Genomic DNA, 19651 nt, shown 5'->3' with positions numbered 1-19651 from the left:
AAAAATCCTTTATTTTCTGTGCACTGGTATTTTGTCTGCATGCATGTCTGTAGAGGGTGTTAGATCCTCTGCAACTTGAGTTACAGATGGCTGTGAGCTGCCGTGTGGTACAGGGAATTGAACTCAGTGCCTCTGAAAAAGCAGCCATTGCTCTTTCTTACCCACTGAGCCTCTCCAGCCTCCTCCCACTTTTATTTTCAGGATTGGTTTCTCTGTGTAGCCTTGGCTGTCCTGAACTCTTGTGGATGGGTTGGCCTTTACCTCCTAAAGACCCACCTGCCTCTGCCTCCCAAAGTGCTGGTATTAAAGGGATTTGCCATCACTGCCTGGCTGAAAATGTGTTAAGACTTTTAACTATTTATGCTTTTATGCTATTCTGACAAAAAAGGAAATTTAAGAAAAGAAAATAGACATGAAAGTTTATTTCTAGCCCTGAAAAAACAAAATTATTCAGTCATCAAATACAGCAGTTAATAGCAAAGTACAGTTGATTATGTTAGATTAAATTAAAAATAGAAGGCAATATAAAATTTGAAAACAAAACAGAAATAGGCTACTTTTTTACCCAACTTAACTTCTATCTACCAAAACAAGGACAACAAAACAAAAAAATAAATAAATAAAAAAGTGACTACTTTCCAAACAAATTCTTCGAACTTCAACCAATTGATTTTCTTGACACAGAATGAGCATGTCTGACCAGGCTTTTTTTCCCCTCTGCTCTTCGGTAGCACAGAGCAGTAAGAGAGAGAGAGACTTGAGTTCTTTCAAGGCCAGGCAGTGCTTGAATCTGTTCCTAACTCTAACATGATCGAACACAGCATCTTTGCCAGAGTGGTACTGACAAGAGAGGTGCTTCCTACACACTCGATACAGAAAAACCATTTAAATATCTATCACAGAATAGTGGTGGAAGACCGATCTGCTTTGCATAGTGCTATGAGATTCTGTTAGAAAAACCAAAAAGAAATATTTCACAAGATTTTAGCATTTTTTTTAAAATTTGAAATTATACCTATAACTAAGTGGTGGCCTAGATACTTTCTATTTTTAGTAAGAGATCAATCTTGGGGCTTTGTGCATGATAGGCATGTAATTCACCCCTGAGCGACACCTCTGGTCCCATTAACTACAGTCTGACTCTACATTAGAAGAAAACTTAAACATAGGACACAGTGGTGCATGCCTTTAATTCCACTACTTGGGCAGCAGAGGCAGACAGATATCTGAGTTTCAGGCTAGACTCATCTAAGCTATATGGGCAAGACCCTGTGTCAGAAAAGTAAGAAACCATCTTGTTATCTATGAGACTGTGGTATGTGGGAGTGTACACTGAGGTCAGATGACAATGAGAAGGAATCGGTTCTTACTCTGGTGACTAGGCTCAGCAGATGCTCACTAGCCCCATAACATTCTGACAACTGACTGATTACAGATCTCAGTATGCTTTTGAGAATTTCATGTTCAAAACTGGATGCAGACTGTTTAAACACCTGCCTTCTAACTAACCATGTCTGATAAGGCCTAAAAGCATTCAGTCAAGAACACAGTGCATACACATGAGCCCACGAAGAAACACTTCTTGGCAGCTTAAAGCTGCCTGCCAACGCACACAGCATGTTTAGGAATTTCAAGCAGCGTAATGCTCTGTGCTGAGGGGAGCAGAGTCCGGCCTTGCTCCAGGAACTCAGTGTACGAAGACAGAGCCGGGCTGGTCAGGGGCAGCATGTGCACTCACTCTGCTTGTCACTGCTCTAGGTGGGCACGGTGTCAGTCAGGGAAGAACCAGAGAAGATACCTTTGTGGCCACCACAAAGTCTGTCAGCTAATAATAAGCAGTAAGGCAAACAGTTCTAATGGCACAAGAGGACTAAGGGAGGCTCCAATGGGGGATGGGGATTCTTACTCTAGGAGATGGCAAAAGAGGAAATACAGAGGCAATTATTAAAAAAAAAAGAATCTCAATTCATACAATTGTCTTTCAACAGGATTTCAACATTTTAATTTAAAATTAACCAATAAATCACAATTCTATATTGCTTTAAAGATTATTTTGTTTAAAAATGACACATCTCAAAATTAACCATTACTATTAGCTATTCCAGGTTAGTTTATCCAGGTCAGGAGAGAATAAACCAGTGCAGCTCCCTTAACCTTGGAGTCAGGTTTGAACGACAAAGTCCGTTGCCAGCAATGGACATGCAAATAACCATCCAAGAAATTGTAAGTCCAAACCCCAGACTGCTTCTGTTGCATAAAAGCCCTCGGAGAGTCACAGCATAAGGAGAGCAGTGGCATGTGTCCCCTGTGCTGTCTATGACTTAGGATGGAGCACCTTCTGGAGCAGTCCCAAGACAAGTAGTCCCACCAGGTAGCTAGCTGGCTTTCTACTATGCTGGCAGCATTGTCATCACGATCTACCCAGACAGCTGTTTACAAACAGTGCTCACAGCCAGAACTCAAGAGGCAGCACAGCTTCTCACCACCAACAAACCAGTTTGTTTCTGTAATTTAGTGACAGAGGAAAATATAGTCCATAGGAAAAAGAACTCACATGGGAAACAGGCTAGTAAGTGCTCTAGATGTTGACTTTTGCTGAAAACCTTTCCGTTATCAAAACCCCTAGTGATCTCTTCTTAGCCCTCTATTTTAATGGGAACAACAGGAAATGAAGCCCTGCCCCTTTCCCAAATACCGCAAAGAGCAAACTTACTCAGTCATGATTTGTACTCTGCAGAATGGCAAGCATGGGTCAAGTTCTTTGAAAGGGGATGGTGGGGACAAACCTGAGCCAACCACAGAGAACTTTCCTATGGCTGCAGGAACGTAGAACAGACAGTACTACCTCCTCCACAGGCAAAACAACAAAGCGACACAGAGAAGCAGGGAAGTGGGAAGACAGGAGGGAAGAGAGGGCAGCTAACAGCTAGTACTACAGGTCACAGACCTTTTATTAAATCTTTAAAATAAAAAGTATTACTAACAATATGAACACTGCAGCTTTCTTTCTCCAGTTTTTTGCAATGAATACTCTACTTATTTGGAAAAACACTAAAGTACCCAACACCTCAAATGATCCATCAAATACTGTGATATTTCATCTCATGAACAGTAAAACATTAATAATGGGTTGGGAACACTGTAGATTAGATGAGTCTTTACAGTTTATTGCCATAAACTTCACCTCTACAATATTGACATTTCATCATTACATCTAGCCTAGAACTCACCAATGTTCACAACTCGCTTGGTTTCTGCTAGTCCCAAATATTTTTCCTTTTAAATAGGAAAAGTCTTTTAGCTTTTAAATTCTGATAATTCAATGGTTATTACTTGTCCTAGAGGGTGGAGGGGGTGTATGTGAAATAAGGGTTGATTTAAAACTGACACCTAAAAATCACAACATACACAGACACTCGTTTCCAAGTGAAGGCAGGGAAGGGAGCGGCACCAAAGTCATACAGCCCCCGCAAACAAGCACAAATCACTTTAGTTCCTAATGCCGAATATGAGGAGAAACAGGCAGAAAAGAAGACAAAATGGTGAGAATATAGTCAGTGGGATTGTTTTCTCTGTATCAATGATTTAGCTATAAATATAGATTATTAGTCCTCTTTCTATACATGTAACAAATGTCAAACTACCATGAAATTTCTAGTTGACTCTTTCACATTTGTTAAAAAAGGTAAAAATCACATACTTCTCCCCTTTCAGTTTAAGCTCTGAACTGAAGTACTACATGTACAAAGCTGGTCCTAACTTCTATAAAAAGTTAAAAAAGTCAAGCTCCTTTTCCAATATAAAGAGCTACATAATTTTATCACATTTGCCTTGGATTTAGGCATAAGAAAAACCTCAAATTGACAACTCAAAAGGAACGAGTTAGAGGAAGGGAAGGTTACAAAGGAGAGATAAGACCAGCAGGTGAAATTCTGGGAAAAACTCGAATCTGACATTCAAGTATGGGAAATACCCCAAAGGAGACAATGAACAGGATCTACCACACTAAGAGTCATCAAAACAGTACAAAAACGTCAAGCGCTGTCTGCTGGAAAATGTAAGGCTAGTGATGAAGTCAGTCCACGATTCCTTTTGGACCCTAGAGCAGGGGCTCTCTTACTGCAATTTTCTCTTGGTCATCTTTAGAAGGTAATAGTTTGCTTGTTTTTCTCCATGTGATGCAGACTGTCTCTTTACACCCCTCAGAGTAACAATTTCATGTATTTAAAGACTTCTTTTAGAAAATGGATAAAGGAACGTGAGGCCTCAGTGACGATGTTAGCGGTTGCTCTTCATTGCTTCTTTAGCTGCCAGGATCAGTGGCGTCAAGCTAGATAATGGTTTGGCCAGTTTCAGGAAAGGATGCTGTCAAATGGAAGGGAGAGAGGAAGCTTAGAAGTATTACTCAGGAAACTAAAGCCCCCAAATTACCTCCTGATTATCATTTAGCAAACCAAACCCCTCCCACTCAGCACATCACTTTTACAGGGTGGTCTGTGTGGCGCACGAGCTTGTTTGTGTCTGTACTGTCATCGTATCTGCGTGCGTCTGTGGAGGCCAGAGGTCAGTGTCCGGAGCTCTCCTGTCACTCTTCCCCTTATTTCTTGACAGTCAGTCTCCCACTGAACCTGCTGTCCATGGATTGGTTAGGTGGACCAAACAAGCTCCATGGATGTGTCTGTTTCCTCACACGGCTTATAGGCATATATAGCCTCATTTAGCTCAGTATGTGGGTCTAGGGATCAAAGTTCAAATCCTCATGCTGTGTAGCAGGCACTTTATCAACAGAGGCATCTCCAGCCCTGGTTTGCTTTCTGAGCTAAGGTCTATATAGCTTATCCTGGCCTCAAACTCACAGCAGTCTTCTTGCCTGCTACCTAAGAAGTTACCTCCTTTCTCTTTCTCATTTTCCTTCCCTTCCCCCACCCACCTCCTTCTTCTCTCTCTACTTGTCTTTTGAATCAAGGTTTCTCTGCTGTCCTTGGACTCAAAGATGTGCAGGATTAAAGGTATGTACCATTACACCTGTAACCTTTTTATTTTCTTAAATTACACTTTTTTATTTAGAGTGCAACTGTGTGTACTGGGGTTGGGGATTTTCTAGGGATCAAACTTAGGCATTCAGGCTTGGTGCAACTACTTTTACCCAGAGAACCATTTAACAACACCAAATACATTTTGCTAACTGCTTAACATCTATAGATTTACGGGTCTAGAAAGATAGCTCAGAGGGTGGAGTGCTTGCCTCATATGCATGAAGCTCTGGATTCAATCCCTAGCACTGCACAGGCAGGAAGCGCAAGGTCATTCCCTATCTTTAAGGACATTAGTGAGCTTGGGCCACTAACAAGTAAAGAAATAAAAATTAGTTCTTCAGAGTGAAAGGGCCAAAGAGATGGTTCAGCATATAAAGACACTTGCTAACAAGTCTGATGATCTGCCTCCCATCCCCGAGCCCTACTTGGTGGAAGGAGAGGACCAATCACCAACTCTTACAAGTCTTCATGCATGTCTGTATGCATACACATCACACAGTTAAGTTCTGAAGCAAACTTTACTAACAGAAATGAAAGCCTAAAATGCCAACAGCTGTTATATTCTTGGCATGTAAATAGGGAAACAGCAGCACCATCAAGTTCACCCCAAAAAAGTTCATTACCTTCACCAAACTTACCTGTAACAGTTCTTTGGCTGAACCTCTTTTTTCCACATCCATTTCCAAACACCGATTTAAGAAATCCCGAAATATTGGGGAAAGTTTTTCTGGATTCTGAAGTTCAGGAGTTCCATTTGTTGCTATCAGGTATAATGCCTAAAATAAACATTTTGGTATATTAAGGTCTCTCACAAAATGACAGTGCATTAAGTTTCACACTCTGGCCTCTATAAGCCAGTACTCTCCAGTGGCAGTTTTTCTCTTTTCCACACTCGGGGACTAGAGAAGCCCCGGGCTTTAGGCTCCTCACTGTCTTTGAGACCTTCAGCACCCACCTAACTCATGCGCCCAGCGTATAGCTCTCTTCTTGTTTCAGTGCCAAGAACACTCAGGCGGCTCTTCCTCCCTCCGACAATAGAGCTCTTTGCACTGGGATTTCTAATGCTACTCCTGTGGTAAATTACCCAATTTGTGGTAATTTCAGCAGCCCCAGAGAAGTATGTCACATTCCCCGACCTGCTCTCCCAATGATTCCATAGACATGGCTTCCAGGCACCCCCTCTCCCTTCATCAGGACTGGTAGCTGCAGTAACTGATGCACTCCAGTGCCCAAACTCCACAACTCTGGGGCCCTGGTGCTCTCACTCCGTCATTTCCTGTGTGGTGTGCATGGTGGGGACTAGGCCTCGTGCCTGTAAGAAAACACTTTCCACTGAGCTTCACTGTCAGCTCTTGTCACTTTTTTGCCTACTTTATTTCACAGCATTCTTTTGGCTCAATGTGGTTAAAGTTCTTAGCACTTCTCTAAATCTATGCAGCTAAGTATGGTGATAGAAAAGGTAAAATCATACTGGCTAACATCTCTTTAAACGGACATCTGCTTAAACTGGGCATGAGATCTCAGCATTCCAGAGGCAGAGGCAGAGGCAGGAGAGTTAGTCTATGCATAGCAAGTTCTAGGCCAAGCAGGGCTTCACAGTGCCCTACCACCCACCCAAGAAACAAAACAAAACCACAACCCAAATAAAGTAAAACACCACTCATCACCTCATATAGGCTTAGTGTTTCCAACAACCACAAAACATCTTCCTACCCCATACTCCCTTTCCTTTGGGGGTGGGTTGGTAAAAATTCAAGACAGGTTTCTGTGTGTAGCCCTGTCTATTCTGGAACTCATTCTTTAGACCAGGCTGACCCTAAACTCAGAGATCCATTCACCTGTGCCTCAAATGCTGGGGTTAAAGGCGTGTGCTGCCATCAGTCGGCTAGTCTCCTTTCCTGACTGCAGGGTACATTTCATTCCTATGACTAGACCAGCATTAAGGTCAGTGAAGAGCACTAATCTTCACTGTAGCACAGCAAAGGTCCATGCTCCTAACTGTCTCTTTTTATGTTCACTACTTTATTTCATGTGTATGGATGTTTTGCCTGCATGTATGTTGTGCATCATGTGTGTGTCTAGTGCCTGTGGAGGCTAGAAGAGGATGATGGATCTCCTGGAAATAAGAGTTACAAATGGTTGTAAACTACCCTGAGTGCTTAAGAGCCTAACCTGGGTCCTCTGTAAGAGCAGCCCATGTTCTTAACTGCTGAGCCATCTCTCCAGACCCTCTCCTTGTCTCTTGAGACGGCATTTTGGCTTTGTAGCTCTGGCTGGCCTGGTACTCACGATGTAGCTGAGACTGGCTACTGGTTATCCTCCTGCTTTCACCTCTTGGAGCTATATTACAGGTCTGAGCTACTGTAAGAAAATTTAAAGGAAGCAGTGGTAGAATCTCATCATCTCAGTTGCTGGAATATTCAGTTCAATCTACTCTTTTGTGTGAATACAGGCTTTAACATTACCATTTAGGAATCCTGTCTCAAGAATCTAACCTTTCCTCTATCCTTGGAACATCTGGGCCAAAGTTCATTGGTAAGAACCTTCTTGCTATGCACAGGGTACCTAGAGGTGTAGAAAAAGGCACCAAATGGGCTGGTATGTGACTAAATCCAGAGTTCAGTTCTCAGCTCCACATAACAACTTTGTGGTAGATGTACATGTCTGTATTTCTAGTACTTGGGAAGCAGAGGTAGGAGATCAGAAATTCAAGGTCATTTATAGCTACAGAGCACCCTCACACATTCTAACCAAAGAGAAAAGGAAAAAAAGCCAAAATCCACCACCACCTATTTAGGGTACTTCTTTAGGTAATTAGATTTACAAACACACAAAACTATGTAACTCACTACACCAAATCTTTGAACTCTACTCTGTAACTCAGAAGCAATACTCAAATATAGAGAGATTAGATTCCATCAACCATATATATTCAAAACTCTTGTACACTGGTTGACACAGCAAGTGCAGAGGATATTCGAAAGAGAACCTTTTCTGGTCCTGAGTGATAGCTGCCCAGTAGGACAACTTGAGTTAAATCCAAGAACCTACAAGGTAAAGAGGAGAAACCATCCCTACACATTGTCCCCTGGCAAACATATATGCAACACATTTTTTTTTTTTATAGAAAGAAAAGCAAACTATTATTTTTACTGTTAGGCTGGTGTTTTATTAGTCTTACCCGTAAAGGATTTTCATTGAGGTATGGAGGCTCTCCTTCAACCATCTCGATAGCCATGATGCCCAGAGACCATATGTCAACTTTGGGACCATAGGCTTTCCGTGTAACCACCTCTGGTGCCATCCAGTATGGTGTTCCAACCATAGTACTGCGTTTGCTCTGTTCAGGGGTGATCTGGGCACAGAAGCCAAAATCAGCTACAGAAAAAGCAAAGCATCAGGATTAATAGCTTCAAGGGGAGCTTCCTCATATCTCTTCAGAATAAAGCAAAGCACCAGGTCGACAGCTGAAGCGTCTACATATCCACATCAGTAGACATAGCCGTACTTCCTCCAATCAACCTCTTCTTGTAAAGAATGTGAAGTAGGCTAAAGCAAAGTAGGCTAAGTTTAAAGATTTTTGAGGTTCTGATTTATTAATAATTTTCATATTTACTTTTGACAACTACATATAAATTATCAGGCCTTTATCTTCTGAGTAACTTAATTCTTTTTTAAAAAAGATGTATGTATGTATGTATGTATGTATGTATGTATGTATGTAAGACTCTCTTCAGACACAGCAGAAGAGGACATCAGATCTCATTACAGATGGTTGTGAACCACCATGCTGACTGCTGGGAATTGAACTGAGGACCTCTGGAAGAGCAGTCAGTGCTCTTAACCACTGAGCCATCTCTCCAGCCCCCCCACCCCCGTACCTTATTTCTTAAGAGTTAAAATTAATAAAGGTCTAAAAAATTATGTACAGTAAACAATAAAACTAAATTTAGTGATTAAATCTGGACATGTTCAGAACATGGAAGCTACAATTCTTTGTTGTTTTTTTTTTAAATTATTTTTTAAAATATTTATTTGTTTATTTTATGTACATGAGTACACTTTAGCTGTCTTCAGACACACCAGAAGAGGGCATCAGATTCCATTACAGATGGTTGTGAGTCACCATATGGTTGCTGGGAATTGAACTCAGGACCTCTGGAAGAGTAGTCAGTGCTCTTAATTGCTGAGCTTTCTCTCCAGCCCCAAATCTGTTTTTTTTTTAATTTATTAAGAATTATTTATGTATATGAGTACAATGTTAACTGTCTTCAGATATATCAGAAGAGAGCATTAGATCCTATTACAGATTACTGTGAGCCACCAATGTGGTTGTTGGGAATTGAACTCAGGAGCTCTGGAAAACCATCTTTCAGCCCTGGCTGCTCTTTTTTTTAATACTTTCTTTTAACATGTATGTAGGATGTATATCTGAGTTTAAAGAACAATTTTCAAAAGTTCACTTACTCTCACCGTATGAGTTCTGAGAAATGAACTCAGGTAGGTAGGCTTGATAGCAAATATGTTTACTGGATGAACCACTTGGCCTGCAGAAACTTACATTTGAGTAAAATAACCAAAGTCCGAATAACTGTGTTAAACCCATTTAACTCATTTTACTTTTAGATTTTATTGAGTTTCATGTAGCCTGGGCTGGCTTTGAACTCAAGGTGTAGTCAAGAAAGACCTTGAAGGCCAGGCACAGTGGCACGTGCCATTAATCTAAGCAATTGGTGGGGAGTAAGAAGTAGGCCTGTGCATTTGAGGCTGGTTTACACACTGAATGCCAGGGCAGCCACAACTACCTAGTGAGCAAGACCCTGTCTCAAAACAAAAACAACAACAACAAAAACAAAACCCAAAAAAGATAGACCTTGATCCAACTCTGGGCCTTCTAACTGAACTGATTGAGCGCTAGCATGTGCTACCATGTCTATCTGGCATCCACTGACTCCTCATGTAACCTGTTAGCAAGTGCCTTGTAACCCTTCTAGTTAATTATATAGTTACTATTTATAAATAATATTGATGAACTGCTTGACTTGTTTTATCTTGTAACTTATTTTAAAAACTTTATTTCTTTTCTTTTTTCTTTTTTTGGAGATAGGGTCTTACTGGTCTTCAATTCACTGGAATTAAAGGCATATGCCACCAAAGCTGGCTTTATTTCTGGCTTTGTGAAGATATAGTCTTCAAATTAGCTGACCTCAAATTAGTAACAATCCTTCTGCCTCAGCTTCTTAGAGTATAGGAATTATAGGCAGGCCCCATCCCAAATTATTTTTAGATTACCTTTTCATTTTAGTAGATTTATCAGTTGAATTCTTAGAACTAAAAATATTAAATATCAATGTTCTGGTCAACATTTAAGATAGTTTAATTTTCTAGGACTCTTTCATACATAAATTCAGTAATTCTATAAATGAGACTATAAAAAGTATAACTTGGGTAAAATAGTATTTATAGTGAAAGAGTATTTATAATAAGCCAGGGACCTCCCAAGTAATCTTTTAAAAGTTATTTAGTATGTGTAGCAGAGAGAAAAATGAAATATACATACATGCATACATGCATACATACACAGACACTCGAGGCTAGAGGGAATACAGGACACTATCTCAAACAAAAAGTGGGGTACACAGCTTGGTAATCTAGGTTTAATCCTGCATAAAACTGGGTGTGGTGGGGCACCTGTAACTTAGGAGGAAAAAGACTGCTGTAGGGTCATGGCTAGCCTAGGTTATGCTAGCAAGCACCATAGCAAAAGAATAACAATTTTCGGGGAACAGGTCCTTTTAGCAGATCAGATTTAAAATAACCTTGGTTTTTTGATTCAATGCTTTGAGTTTTGAAACTAGAGAATTCTTGGGTCTTGCTGAGTCCTCCAGAGGGTTTTGTTGGTGCTGTGGGATTATGGTCCTCAAGGAAAAATGCATCTGACAGATGAGAAAGATCTTAGAAAAAAGAGATTGTTTTTCATGTTACCCTTGAGGTCCAGGTTACACAGTCTTCCTGTAATTAGGCTATCTCCTCAAAATTCTAAGGGTGTAAGGGGGAGGGCTGTGAAAAATACTCCAAATAATTACAGACACTTAGTCACATTTCTCCTATAAGCAGAACCAGTATCAAGGTAGACCAGACACCAGTCCTCTGAATATTACTTTGTTTTAATCTCAGAAATAATTCCCAACATTATTTTCCTTATTGTACATCTGCAAAAAAAAAGAGACAAAAAAGATCAACTTGCTCAAAATATTCAAGTTGTAACAGCTTTGCTCTGAACACAAGTTGCCCAGTTCACAGTGCACATTTAATAAGCCACCCACGCTTCACAGTCAATCACAGATATATTAATAAAACATCACTTCATTGCTACTCACTAAGTTTAACTGAGCCTTCCATTCCCAAAAGCACATTGTCACTTTTGATGTCTCTGTGGATCACTTGATTAGCATGCAAAAACTCCAATGCCTGTAAACACTGAACAGAGAAAACACCTATCAATGAAACAGCCCCAACAAGTAAGTCTAAGGGAGGTCACATAGAGCGGCAATAGCCTGAGCACTGCTCTATCTAGTAGGAGACCCTCTAAGATTTAACATTTGTAGAGAAAAGATATCCTCTCATCTGCAAAGGTAAATACAAATAAAGCCACAACTTTGTGTGGACATGACGCAACATGACTATACTAAGCACTGGGAAGCTCCAGGCTGTACAAAGCAACACTATTAAAACAGCCTCCAAACCAAGATTTTTCTTCCACTCGGCCCTCGAACTCTACTGTATAGCAAAAGATGATCAGAACTTATTAAATAATGCCTCGTTTATTTTTTTGGCCATTGCTTCTGGGGGTTGGGTGAGGCAGTGTTTCCAATACCCTAAGCTTGCAAAGCCCAGGAATCAATCCCGTCGCTTCTGTCTCACAGAGTACCAGGACTACAGGTGCAGGTCACTGTACCTGCAGATGGTTTCCCCAACCATTTAAAAAAAAAAAAAAAAAAAAAAACCTTATTTTTAATTATGTGTAGGAAGGGTAGTTTTGCACATGAGTTCATTGCTTTCAGAAGCCAGAAGAGGAAATGAGATCCCCTGTAGCTTGAGTTACAGGTAGTTGAAAGTACCCAGGTGTGAGTGCCAGGAACCAAATTCTGGTCCTCTGAAGAACAGGATGCATTCTTAACCTTTGAGCCACCTTTACAAGCTCCCCTTCCCACTGATTTTCAAAACTTAGTTTTCAGTGGCTTCATTTGTAAAATGTTGACTGGGCCCATCTAACTTTCAGGTCTTTCCAGGTTTAAATGACTAAAGCTACACTGCATTTGGTAAGTATGCACAGTTTCTTGAGAAATGATGTCAACCTAAAGTGGACTTGTAACCAGGCATAGGGTAGGCGCACATCTTTAATCCCAGCTCTCAATAGTCAGAGGAAGAAGCATTTTTGTGAGGTCAAACAGATCTACATAGTAAGACCCTGGCAAACAGATTCAAGAATGAATTGTGATTATTCTCATTAGAAACCGAGACTTCAAAGTCTAATTAATGTAAGCCATGAACAAGTAGGTAAGATTCGGATAGTCTGGCTCTGGTTCAGGGCTTCAATGTGTACGCTGGCATTCTCATACTCTCACTACACGCAGTTTGATGAGATGAGGGCAGGCAGTAGGGCTCAGTGGCAAAGCACACGAGGCTCTGAGGCTCAGTGCCAGCACAACAAAGATAAGAGAGATAGCCCTCGAAATAAGAGTGGCTTTCCCCTGATGTCTCACACCAGAAAACACCGAGGAAAAAGGACTAGGTTCCTCCCTTCCTTAAATAGAAAGTGAGATTTAAGAAGCCAAGAGCACTGGCCACTTTTCCAGAGGTCCTATGTTCACAGTGGCTTCAGTCCAAGGGGATCCAACGCCCTCTTGTGACCTCCTTAAGTACTGCATGCGTGGAGACACCTGACATACATGCATACAAACAAACTACCCATAAACACAAAATAAAAATAAACAAAATCTCAATAAAACAAAAACTGTTTGGTCCAGTGCGCTTAAATATCAGAGAAGACTGTAAACTGTGAATCTGAGAAAAGTCAGTTGTATTTTCTTAAAAATTATTCCCATCAGAGTGGAACAAAATCTGTACACCATTCATAACAACTAAAAATTTTATTCCAAATATTCAACTACTCACTTAAAAAGGAAAAAAAAAAAAATCAAAATAGACACCTAATCAGGTTCTTGGAAAGGATAAAGGGTAGGAAAATACTTTCTGTTACATTTCTAACATGCTGGCACATAAGGAAAATCCAAGTGAGTGGATGACAGAATTCTTATATCAACTGTAAGATCAACCCAGAAGAACTGTTGAAAAAAACCCAACTAAAAAAATTCTTACATTTTAACCAGCTTGTAAGTGATCAAATATAAACATGCTCTTAAAGGGATGTGTGCTATGTGGAATATGAAAGAGATGGTAGTACTGGCCAAGAATAGATAAAGTCCTGGATAAACCTCCAGCACCGTGTCACATTGGACATGGTGGTGAGTGCTTGTAATCTCAGCACTCAGGAGTAGAGGCAGGAGGATCCTCCTAACATCATCCTTCCTGCACACTGTTTGAGGTCAGCCTGGGTGACATGAGGCCTCATCTTACATAGCAGTTGGTTAATATTTTCTAAGAATCATGTGTTAAACACCTTTAATAAAAGCTGAAAGAGGACCACCTCAGATAAGCAATGTTTCCAATCACATATGTATTACTATAGTTGCTGAGAGCTAAAGCCAAATCAGAAAGCACAGAATAGTCCTGTGAACTTAGCACTTTGGCTTAAGCAAACAGTAGTCCAGACATTCATTAGTAAAAATGAAGTGTAGGCCAGTGAGGTGGCTCAGCAGTATGGATGGGCTTCCTGCTGCTAAGCCTAAAGATCTGAGGTCAATCTCCCAGACACACATGGTGGAAGGTGAGAACAGACGCCCACAGGCTTTTTTCTGTGAATTCTACGTATGTGTCACAGTATGTACATGTTCACACATACAAGTAAAAAATGTAGTAAAATTTTTAAAATGTGTTAAGAAAACAACTAGTCTCTTTACCTTCAATGGTCTTTACTAAATCCAAGGACAGTATTTTGTTTATCACATTGGCCCTATTTTTCACTACCGAATTACATATTTAAAAAAAAAAGGTTCATTTATATGAGTCAATGTCGCTGTCTTCAGACACACCAGAAGAGGGCATCAGATCACATCACAGATGGTTGTGAGCCACCATATGATTGCTGGGAATTGGACTCAGGACCTCTGGAAGAGCAGTCAGTGCTCTTAACTGAGCCATCTTTCCAGCCTTAATTACACATTTTTAATGTTATCATATTTTACTTTGGAAAGTGTCCTATCTGAATGACATGATGACATAATTCATTACGATCATGCTGCCAAAGTCTGCCTGTAACTTCCGAACTTCACAGGCATATGTCTTGTTCCACTGGAAGGAAAGAGTTCAAGTTCCTTTTGTTTTTATAAAAACAGGGTCACACCATGCAGACAGGGCTGGACTCCATACCCAGCAGGGCTGAAGCTCCTGTCTGATGAAATGACAGAGGAAAGCCTTCCAGTATACAAAGAATAATTCTCTGCCCACAAAATCCTTCCTTTTTCATCCTTGTACACATCTCCCTAATGTCCAACAGGAAGGCAAACTCACCTCTCTGCATACAGCTGCAATTTGTGCTTCGTCCATGCAGGTTTCTGTTACGACATCTGTGAGGGACCCACCAGCAAGGTACTCCATTACCACAAACAACTCATCTCCTACCAGGTAACTGAAAAAGAACATATTCTAAGAACAGGCTATCTGCATTGAGAGACCAGCCTGATCTACACAGTGAGTTCCCAAACAGCCAGAACTACAAAGTGAGACCCAAAACCAAACAAATACAAAATGTTCTTAGCTGGGTAAGGACAATCCCAATACTCAGGAAACAATTAAAAGGATCACCCTAAATTAGAGACCAGCAGGGTAAATACTTGTCTCAAACAAAAGACCCCCACCCCTATAATTTCAGAATCATTTTATACTTACAGTTTGCCCACAGTTTGAGTATATATGTATAAATGTGTTATTGCAATTAGAATAATTTAAAGGAAAAAGTATTTTATTTAAATTAACTTATGTGTTTGAGTGTTTTCCTTGTGTATATGTTTGTGCACCAATGTGCATGCCTAGTGGCAAGCAAGAGTGTACTGAATCCCCTGGGACTGGAAGCAGAGTCATGAGGTCTTTTTTTTGTGATTAGAGGTCCTCTGTAAGAGTAGCTGGTGTTCTTAACCATTGAGCCATCCTTTCAGCACTGTGAAATTGATATTTTAATAAGGCAAGAAAATGAGTGGCTTGAGAGATGATTCAGTGTTACAAGAATTTCCTGCCTTTCCAGAGGATCTGAGTCTGGTTCCCAGCACCCACACTGAAAGTTCAAAACCACCTGCAACTCCAGTTCTAGGGTTCTACACTCCTCTGGCCTCTACAGGCACCTCATGCCAAGTAGGACATATGCAGACAAGCAGACACATACGTACACACCAGTAAAACACATTCTTAAAAGAGGAAGAGTACGTGATATAACCATATTATATATAATTAAAAAAAAAATAAAGAAGATTCCAAAAAGAAAGCAAGGAAATAGCCCTAAAAAATTTGTTTCTTTGAATATAGTCTTCACAAACAAGGCTTAAAGTCTCAAAATATATTATTTTCTCCCTATTCTAAGCAAATTTAAATATAGAAAATCATTTATAATCTATTATAACTAATATAATCTATGTCGTTGTTCACTAAAGTAAATGTGATTCCTTTTTTAAAATATGTAAAATAAAAACTAATCTCACTTTAAAACCTGGGTGGCTAGTCATTGCCGAGATCACAGCCAGCCATTCCTCAATGTGCCTGCTCTCCTCATTTCAGAGAGTGAAAGCATGACCAGCAGGCCTTTGGGTAAATGCCCTCTGTCACCTGTCAAGTGAGATCCTTGAGAAAAGTCCCTCCAGTGCAGGTGACTGTCTCATCCCAACCCCCACCGACTCACTTCTCAGCATCGCCATTTTAATCTGAAGTGCTATGTCTGCACCAAATAAACTGCAAATTCCTGTACTTTCTAAAAATATCATGTACTAGCAGTAAAATTTTAATTTATTTGTTTTGCTTACATGTATGTGTGTGTACAGAGGCTGTAGGAGGGACCCGGATGCCCTGGTACCACAGTCACAGATGGGTATGAGCCATTAGGTGGGTGCTGGGAACCACCATGTATCTTCAAAGGCTCTCAACTCAGCATCTCTCCAGCCCAATGGTTCCATATTTTTATTTCAGTGTGTGTTTCTTTTTTCATTTACTTAGTTTTAAGGCTTATTTGTGACTTTCTGTGCATACATTTGCCTCAGTGAGTTTATGTGTACATGTGAGTGCTAGCAGAGGCCAGAGCAGGGTGTGGCTCTTCTGCAGTTGACTTACAGGCAGTTGAGAGCTGCCCTGTTGGTGCTGGACCCTCTCCAGCTCTACCTTCTCTTTTTTACTCTCTTTCATTCACTCGTTTTTAAAGACAGACTCGTCAGGCCCGCTCTGCACGCTCCCTCCTCTCTGACTTCAAGGCTGGGTTACAGTGAAGGTTCACCACTCTTCAGTTGGTCTCACCCTAAAGAAAACACTCATAGTTACCTGTCCAAGAAGTTAACTATGTTCGGATTCTTTAACTCTTTCATCACCAGAATTTCATTAATGATCAACTCCTTCTTTGGTTGTTTCTGTAAATTAATCTGTTTGATAGCAACCTGTAATAAACATATTTGGAACATCAAGATAACATTCCCAATTCTCTAACAATATTACAAGCACTGATTAATTGGTAATTCACCACATGCATCCTACACAGCAGGGTTGCGCCTTGCTCACATAGATGTGCCATGGCTGCACATGCTGAAACAGAGGGAATGAGCTCAGATGATGAGAGCCCTTTCCCACAGAGCCATCTCACTGACCAACCCTAGATTTATCTTCAGGTTTACTAACCAACCTAAGGTCAGGCTATATAAATGATTAACTTTTAAAATTCAAGAACTGGTAAATACTTTAAAAACATTTCTTTATTCATGATTCTAAACATATTCATTCTTTGTTCACCTAACATAAATGCTATTAAGACTTGACAGATCAATTCTTACACCACATATAGGGCGATGGAGACAGCTCAGGTGGTAAAGCTCTTCCAATCACAAAGATCTGAGTTCCTCCCACCCCAAGCCCTGCTGTGGTGGCATGTATTTATAAAACCCAGGGCTAGGGAAGTGCATGCAGGTAGACCTTCAGCTGCCTGAACAGCCAGATTCACTTATTTGATGAAGACAGCCTCTGGTCACTCCATATTCAGGTACATGGAAACATGCATTCATTCTCCCTTTCCCTATACAACGAACTAACATGCAAACATGCAGACTTGAGTAGCTACCTCTTGCCCCAGGGCCACATCAGTTGCAGTAAAAACTGTACCAGAAGCCCTGCAGGAGAAAAATAGAGTGAAATCCAAGTTCTTACATTACAGTATTTATACAATTCAAAGACTTCAGACTTTGAACAACTAAAACAAGACTTAACATCTTAGACTCAAGAGTTAGGAAAAGCAAAGAGGAAAGGGAAGAGGCAATCCTTATGACGGAGACTTACACATGAAGTATTTCAGACCTATAAAAATATAGAGAGAATATCATCCTGAGTGAGGTAACCCAGTCACAAAAGTACAGACATAATATGTAGTCACTGATAATGGGATACTAACCCCAGAAAGCTCAGAACACCCCAGAAACAACTCACAGACTATATGAAGTTCAAGAAAAAACAAAGGACAAAAAAAAAAAAAAAAAAAAAAAAAAAAAAGAAACAAAAAAAAAAATGAAAAACCATTATGCTTAGTCTTTTACACACCAAGAAAACTGACTAATTCCAGGTTACATCTTGTTTTACATGTACTTTATGCTCATTGTAACTAGTAAGATTTTAATGCACACTATCAAACCTTAAAAAAAAAAACCAAGTACCGACAAAAATGTATTCATATACTTTTATGCAAAAATGCTTAAAATCTGGACATTTATCTTTGTTTTTTAAAATAAAGTTGTTCAATTAAAAAATATAGAGAAAACAGCATACACTCACAAATCTACTGTGCTTAAGACAAAAAGAAGTGGTATTGGTCTGGAGAGATGGCTCAGTGGTTAAGAGCACTCTCTGCTTGTCCAGAGGCCCTGAGTTTAATTCCCAGCAAGCACATGGTGGCTCACAACCATCTGTAATGAGATCTGGTGCCCTCTTCTGGCCTGCAGATATATGTGCAGGTGGAACACTGTATGCAGCTGTAAGCCCAACTCTCAGAGGGTGGATATAAGGAGTTTGAGAACAGGCTGGTCTATATAGTAAGTTCCAGGACAGCCAGGGCTATGTAGAGAAAGACCCTGTCACATACACACAAAAACAAACCATAAAACAAAACAAAACCCTTCTCTGCAAAACAAAGAAATATGGCAGAGTGGACATGTCTATGACCCTGTTCAGAGTGTAAGGTAGGAGGGTGATACAGTTTGGATGTCAGAGAGTTTGTCTCAAAAAAGCAAAACTCAAACCAACCAACAAAATCAAACAATGAACTATGACAAACTTGAAGGCTGCCTCCTAGCCTTTGTAACAAGACCCTCTGGTCTATGTTCTACATGGAACCTAGGTCTGATATGTGTACTAGAAAGAATATCTATGTCTGTATGAGATGTAGCACCTAACAATAATAAATTTGCTTAAGCAAGAAATAGAAGGTGAGATATCCTGGAGAAAAAAGAATTCTGGGATACAGCCAGGCAGGAGATTCACCTGTGCAGACGTGAGGAGACAGACACATGGCATCTGAGCACAGGTAATGGCCACGTGACAGAATGTAGGTTGAAATAACTGGGTTATCTAAGTTATGATCTAGTCAGAGATATATAGCTGAGGGATTTATAAATATATTTTGAGTCTGAGTCTTTTTCTGGAAGCATGGGGCTGGGAGGAAGAACCGGGACCCAACTTTACAGATCAGTACCATTCCTAAGCATTTTTCTGAATTTCTAATCACAAAAAGACATGGGTATATTTCTCAAGAAAATATATTTCACTTTATTTTTAAACTTTACAATGTTTTGTCTCATAAATTCTCTACAATTTCAACACTAGATTTATGACTGTCACTCATACACATTAGAAATATTCTTGTTCATTCATCATTGCTACCATTTAACTTATCTATTATTATGCAAAAATACAAAGGTTAAAAAAGGTTGGAGAAGTAGCTAGGTAGTAGAGCTCCTGCCTGGATGCACAAAACTATGTTTACTCCTCAGCACTGAAAAAAACAAAAAAGGTGACTTTCATTTTTTTTTTTTTTTTTTGGTTATTAAAACCAGTGCTACAGGGGCTGGAGAGATGGCTCAGTGGTTAAGAGCACTGACTGCTCTTCCAGAGGTCCTGAGTTCAATTCCCAGCAACCACAGCCATCTGTAATAGGAATCTGATGCCCTCTTCTGGTGTGTCTGAAGACAGTTACAGTGTAC

The 19651-nt window shown here is 40.1% G+C and overlaps 1 protein-coding gene across 1 annotated transcript in view; it reads right to left on the bottom strand.

Moving 5' to 3' along the window:
* Positions 1–439: 439 nt before the first annotated feature.
* Positions 440–19651, bottom strand: part of PAK2 (p21 (RAC1) activated kinase 2) — a 57290-nt gene continuing 38078 nt past the window's right edge. The window contains exons 9-15 of the mRNA XM_080918750.1: positions 17524–17572; positions 16737–16849; positions 14730–14847; positions 11417–11516; positions 8218–8414; positions 5675–5812; positions 440–4365 (exon numbers count right to left, since the gene is read on the bottom strand). Of these exons, the coding sequence (XP_080774876.1) occupies positions 4279–4365; positions 5675–5812; positions 8218–8414; positions 11417–11516; positions 14730–14847; positions 16737–16849; positions 17524–17572 (802 nt within the window). The 3' untranslated portion in view covers positions 440–4278. The remainder of the gene's footprint in view (positions 4366–5674; positions 5813–8217; positions 8415–11416; positions 11517–14729; positions 14848–16736; positions 16850–17523; positions 17573–19651) is intronic.

The sequence above is a fragment of the Micromys minutus genome, assembly GCF_963924665.1.
Source record: "Micromys minutus genome assembly, chromosome: 7".
NCBI lineage: Eukaryota > Metazoa > Chordata > Mammalia > Rodentia > Muridae > Micromys > Micromys minutus.
The sequence above is the reverse complement of the archived record's forward strand: the minus strand, read 5'-3'. Positions and strand labels throughout refer to the sequence as shown.